This window comes from Temnothorax curvispinosus, unplaced genomic scaffold, assembly GCF_003070985.1.
Source record: "Temnothorax curvispinosus isolate PA1 unplaced genomic scaffold, ASM307098v1 QBEX01011556.1, whole genome shotgun sequence".
In the NCBI taxonomy this organism is placed as follows: Eukaryota; Metazoa; Arthropoda; class Insecta; order Hymenoptera; family Formicidae; genus Temnothorax; species Temnothorax curvispinosus.
In genome coordinates this window covers 293-6,207 of record NW_020221336.1, presented here as the reverse complement: position 1 = coordinate 6,207, position 5,915 = coordinate 293, and the positions used below count along the sequence as shown (strand labels likewise).

Sequence of the window (5,915 nt, the reverse complement as noted above, 5' to 3'; positions counted from 1 at the left end):
TAATCTTTTTTTCTAGGTTTTCAATCTTAGATCTAATTGCACGATATTGTTCTTAAATGTTGTCCCTAGGTCATGCCGGTCTAATTTTGTGGATATTTATCGTGGAATTTTTGTACAAAGCAAATATTGTCGTCACGTATACCAAAAATTAACAAAAATATTAATTTTTTTTCGTTTTCGATATAAATTTGACCACCATGCCCTAGATTTTGATGCGTACTTTAATTCTAGACAAGAATTTTGCATTTCTATAAAGTCAATTAAAAGATTAGTGCTAAGAAAAAAAGCCGGTATTACAGACGGCTTTAGGATCCCCTTAAGAACATATCTGCGTGATATGGTTCGCTTTCAAATGGTCCATGGAGTTTGACGCAGCTGAAAGTGCGTTACGTGTAAGGCTCTAAAATACATTTCGAAAAATTATCGCGAGCAAAGTATCCGGCAGTAAGGATAATAAAGCTACAATCTTGCGACTCACGTTAACGTATTTACATCTGAAATCAATTCTGATGAGGCTGTACTCCAACCCGAATTATCCACGGTAAATTTTTACAAATTAAATCAATATTATATATCTGAACCATGCATGCATGAAATATAGTAAGATGCGATTCGTTTACTAGGTGCTCGAGTACTTATGCGTAATATGACGCGTTACAAAAGAAAACGCGTTGTTGATATCCATTTTATTATAATATATACCGTAAATAAATGTATGTGTATAAATCGCAGTTACATGCCAATCTACCAAATGGAAGGATTCTGAACGCACAGAATGCATTAAAAGTGACGGACACAAGTAGAGGCAACGTAACTTTTTCTTTCTGAAATACGACTTTCATATAATTCGATGTACCAAATAATTCAAAAACATGGACAATCTTAATGGACAAAAGGAATTCAAAATTCAATGTGCTTCTTACATGCTATAGATATAAAATAATAGTGCATTAAAATGCGTGATCTGATAAATACGATGATGATAAATACGACGATAAATCTGTGTTACACAGTTGCCATATAATGTAGAAGATTAAAAGCACTGACGCAATAATATACCTAATATAAAAGTCGATAAAAATACACGATATTACACAATAATTCACGATAAACTATATAATAATATATTTAGTTTTCACTAAAAAATTTGTTATTTAGGCCATGCCTGCGAAATTGTTTCGCACATTTGCATATTTGTGAGCGTGTAGTTCCAAAAATAAATTCCTCCAAATCAAAAATCGCAGAAAACTTAGATTTTCTTACGATCATATGTAGCTTGGCATGCTACAAGGTGGTCGTTAAAAATTATAATTATTTATTATTGCAATAAATTTCCTCTGTTTCAAAATCCTCTATTCTATACATTTTTTTTACTCTAGCTTAGAGTCGCTTCTTTCTAACATTTTTCTCTTGCGCTGTTCTCCTATTACTGTACTATTTATCACGTACCAACGTGACCATATATCTGCTTCATTAGAACTAGTATGAGAACTGAGAAGCAATTACATTAAAGAAAATGTTGACTGGGCCTTTGATAAGCTTGGAAATAAAGATAGTTTATGCTTGCAATGTTTTTAACGTTGCAACGTTAAAAACATTCAAAATTTTATGCATTGTTAACGATAAAATACTCAATTCAAAAAACAATAAAAGAATCAATCAAAAAACACGAAGAATTACAATAATAAATTCGAGTGATAAAAAGAGAATCGTGAAGCTAGTAATCCGATAAGGATTACTGTATGAATCACAAATTAATTTTCGAGCGTTCTGCGAACATAATACATACTTTTCCTTTTGGTTTTTACTTTAACACATAGTTTCGGAAGCGGGGGCAGGTACGGTGCTCAGATTTTTGTCGCTCGGGTCGGTTGCCTCAGGGTCGCAGATCGGCGGTCGCGCGAGCGTTTGCTCGATCTCACGGGTGACGCTGATTGTTGGCGTTGGCCGACGAGGGTCCTCCTCGATCGCGGAGGCGCGACACAGCTGGCGGTGGTCGCTGGACACGTTGAAGAAGCACGCGATACCACTAGCCTCATCCGCGTGTGCGTTCGACGGCCCATCGTCCTCGTCATCATCGTGGCCGCGATAACGTCGCTGAATTAGATCTTCCATCTGTTGATAATCGCATTCCTCCGCGTCGCGCAGGTGTTCGTTCTCGATCTGCCATGCCATCTCGGGATTCGATATGTCCGACATGTTGTGCATTCGCGATGGCGGCGGCGAAAGCGGCGGCGTTCTCGGTGGGCTTAACAAGCCGCAATAACTTTCGAGCTCATCCGTGATACTGGTATACTCGGCGCGCATTGTCAGCAGAATCGATCTCTGTCCACTCCCAGCCGAGGTAACGGATGACGGGATCACGGCCACACGAGGTTCCGCCCAAGTCACGGCCCTCTGGATACCGGGCGGAGGAAGCAGCATAAAATCGTCTGATTCCGATCGAGTTCTGCTATTTTGCCTGAATGTACCACGTTCCGTGGAATCTTGCCTGAGCGTACGTTCTGTCGAGTCCTGCCTGGTATCTGAAGGCGGATTCTCGCTGCTGGCCTCTTTGCTAGCCTCCCTGCTGGTCTCCCTGCTGACTTCTCTGCTGGTAGCCTCGATACTGATTTCTCTGCTCATCTCTCTGCTCACTTCTCTGCTGGTGTCCCTGCTGATTCCTTTCTCGCACGGTATACCCTTCTTGCCAACCGTTTCACCTTCAACAACGTCTTTGGTACCTTCCATTTCAAAGCTGGTAATTGTCTTGACATCATCCTGACCGACGTGAGCGTCTACACTTACGGAAGAATCGTGTCTGCTGAGATTTTCACGGGAAGTCATGGTCTCGGACGTCTTGAGAATGTCATCTATCGGGTGGCCGACATTCAGGAAAGTAGCATCGGTGAGAGATCGTAGAAGCCTCTTGCGCCGCGCGATCGTCGGCAACTGCGTGTGAGAATCCGCCTCGGATAGAGCCTCCGATCGCTCTGATACCCGACGCTGCCGAATGTTATCAAACGCGTCTAAACCGGCTAGTTCTTCATTCGGCATGTACGTCGCCATGAAACGATGAATCACCCCAAGATGTGCTAAAGTTTGTTGACTTAGTTCTTCCAATTTGCGGATACGAAATTCGACGGCCTGTAAATATGAAAATGATTTTGTATACAGAATGTAGCAAAAAGAATAAAAAAAAGGTCCAAGACTCTAGAGACGTATAATATTCGCCAAAAAAATTAAAATGTTCAATCGATTCTCGGTTTTGGTAATACAGATTGCTTGTTAGTATCTTCGCATAAATTACTCTCGTTATATATAATAAAAATATTAAAATAAGATTATCGAAAAGTATTTGCGATTATCGAAAACATTTTGCGAGTTTTCGGTATAAAAAATGTAATTATCCATATTATCAAAACTAAATATTGTTTCTGTCTTTGACATGGTTAATTTTTCTATATTAATTAAATATTTTTTGCTTCTTCTAATGAGTACTATACATATTCTTAAAAGATTGGATTTTCTTTCGGTACTCTACCAAGAGAAAAAATATCTAAAGTGTGTAATAAAATCTATTTATTATACAAGAAGTTATATACCTGAAGAGACGCGTTCTGATTGCTCTCTTTTTTATCGATATCCTCTATTTTCTGATGCATATTCTCTACTCGATCTGTTGTAATTTTCACGCGCTCCTCCGTGGACATTTGCAGTTTGAGTTCCTGTTCACGGAAATAACCCTCAACGCAATCCTCCTCGAAGTCGTACAGTCGTTCCATGTCGTCAGCCTCCAGGAACAATTTCAGCCCATTGTCACAGGTCTCGCCGGTGCCGCTTTTACCTTGCGTAATGTGCTTCAGAAAATATCTCAGCAGTAAATATACGTGGCAAATCGCTATAAGCGGCGGCGGCAACACTGGTTTCTGTTCATATTCCATAACGACGGTAAACCGTTGAAACATCCAGACTTGATGAGCTATAGCATTTACCTCATTGAAAATATTGTTAAATACCGCAATTAACAGATTTATCAGCAAAATATTGGCAACTAAAAGATACACGGACATTGCAGCAGGTGTGATCCAACGACCTGGAAGACACTGCATCATTCCCGGCTCATCCCCGCAATCAGGATCTATATTATCCGCGTACACTTCTCCATATAGCATAAAGTATGGCTCCATAAATATCTACCAAAAAAAGTATAATAATTATATGTATGTATAATAATTATATGTAATTAAAAAAATGTATGTACAGATTTTCTTTTTAGAGATGTATCTCAAATAGAAAATGTATACGTACGTCTCGTACTATGCGCCATTTTGGTTCAGAATTGGGATTCAATATAGCTTGTCTGGCTACACCGAAACTCATAAGCACAACTAGCAAAAGCACCACAAAATATATCATATTTTTAACCATCTTTCCCATCATTGTCACCAGAGGACCTATAAAATATAAATTATCGAGTATTACATAGCTATGAAATAATTAGATTATGTAAAAAAGTGTTTTGTCATATTTAATTATTTGGACGTTGATTATATACAGTCAATGTGCAAATTTATTTATAGCTTTGTGAAAAAGCAAGCAAGATTGAGTTTTAATTTAATATTTTCAACGTACCAAAATATTTATTGACACCAAGGATGTTGAGTATTCGTAAGTACCAGTAGATGCAATCAACACAATATATGACGCGACCTACATCTAAAGTCGAATGTCGTAAACGCAATGCTAGTCCAATTTGGAAAAATATAATAGCAGCGGCATCGCAGGGGTTCCACATGTTCCATGCCCACACGCTGAACTTGTGCGAGAGCGTTGCAGGTTCCGAGGTTGCTATCTCGCGTACTTTTTCACATCCGAGAGTACAGATATATGCAATCGCGTATATTTCGGCTATCGACGGATGATCGTCCATATGCACCAAAATGCAATACGAGAAAAAAAGTAGGAAAATAATGTAGGCTATCTACAAAAAAAGAAATATTTTTATCGCATTACGTTTTGTTATAACCGTTTATATATAATAAACATAAATATAAATATCTACACAGATAAATACATATAATTTCATACATGAGTATTAAGACGTATAAATGTTTCTACTTACAGCGTTTGCCCAAAATTTTGTTATTGGAGCGGTATAGAACTCGTATAATTTCTTTCTCAATTTTAACGGTCTGGTTGTTTTATTATCGTAATATTCAGATCGAAGACCATAAGCGCGATGTATCCCTTCATCAATATCCGTTAGTACTTTCCCATTCTCTTGGACAATCGTCTCCTTGATTATCGTGCTGTGTTCATTGCTAATCAAAGCCTATAGAAAAACATAAATAATTTACAAATATTCGAGTAAATTGTTCATATACTGGAAAAGACATTACATACATATAAGTTTCTCAATGCATGGTTAAATGGATATCAATTGATATCAAACTTGAAATGTCTAATGAAAAGAAAGAAGGAAATTTAATTCAGTATAATATAACGATTATTCACGAAAAAGTAGCATGACATGTAATAGAGATATATAAATTATAAATAAAGACAAGATAATAATTACTATCTTTGCTTAGACAAGATAATAATTATCAAATGTTTATAAGATGAGTAACATTTACACATTTTATAAGACATGAAATTAACATTTGTCCTTAAAATTTACATTGATATTAATAAGCAAAAAACGAGGATTTAATTTGTCAATAAGCAAATCTTTATATCTCAAATTATATATATATATATATATATATATATATATATATATATATATACTTGTATACTTGATTAATTTGTTATAGCAAATAAAAATAAAAAAAGACTACTTCTCTCAAACAACAATAAGAAATTGGAAAATTACATAATCAATTTTCAAAAAATATATTATAGTATAATCAACTATAATATATTTTTATGGA

At 36.4% G+C, this 5,915-nt stretch overlaps 1 protein-coding gene across 1 annotated transcript; it reads right to left on the bottom strand.

The window, feature by feature from the left end:
* Positions 1–246: 246 nt before the first annotated feature.
* On the bottom strand, positions 247–5,314 carry LOC112461664 (transient receptor potential cation channel trpm-like; the record flags this gene model as incomplete). Its single annotated transcript, XM_025026993.1, has 5 exons — positions 247–3,126; positions 3,585–4,175; positions 4,291–4,436; positions 4,615–4,963; positions 5,105–5,314. Coding segments are annotated over 5 exons (2,613 nt in total), but the record flags the coding sequence as incomplete, so codon positions are not given.
* Positions 5,315–5,915: the final 601 nt, after the last annotated feature.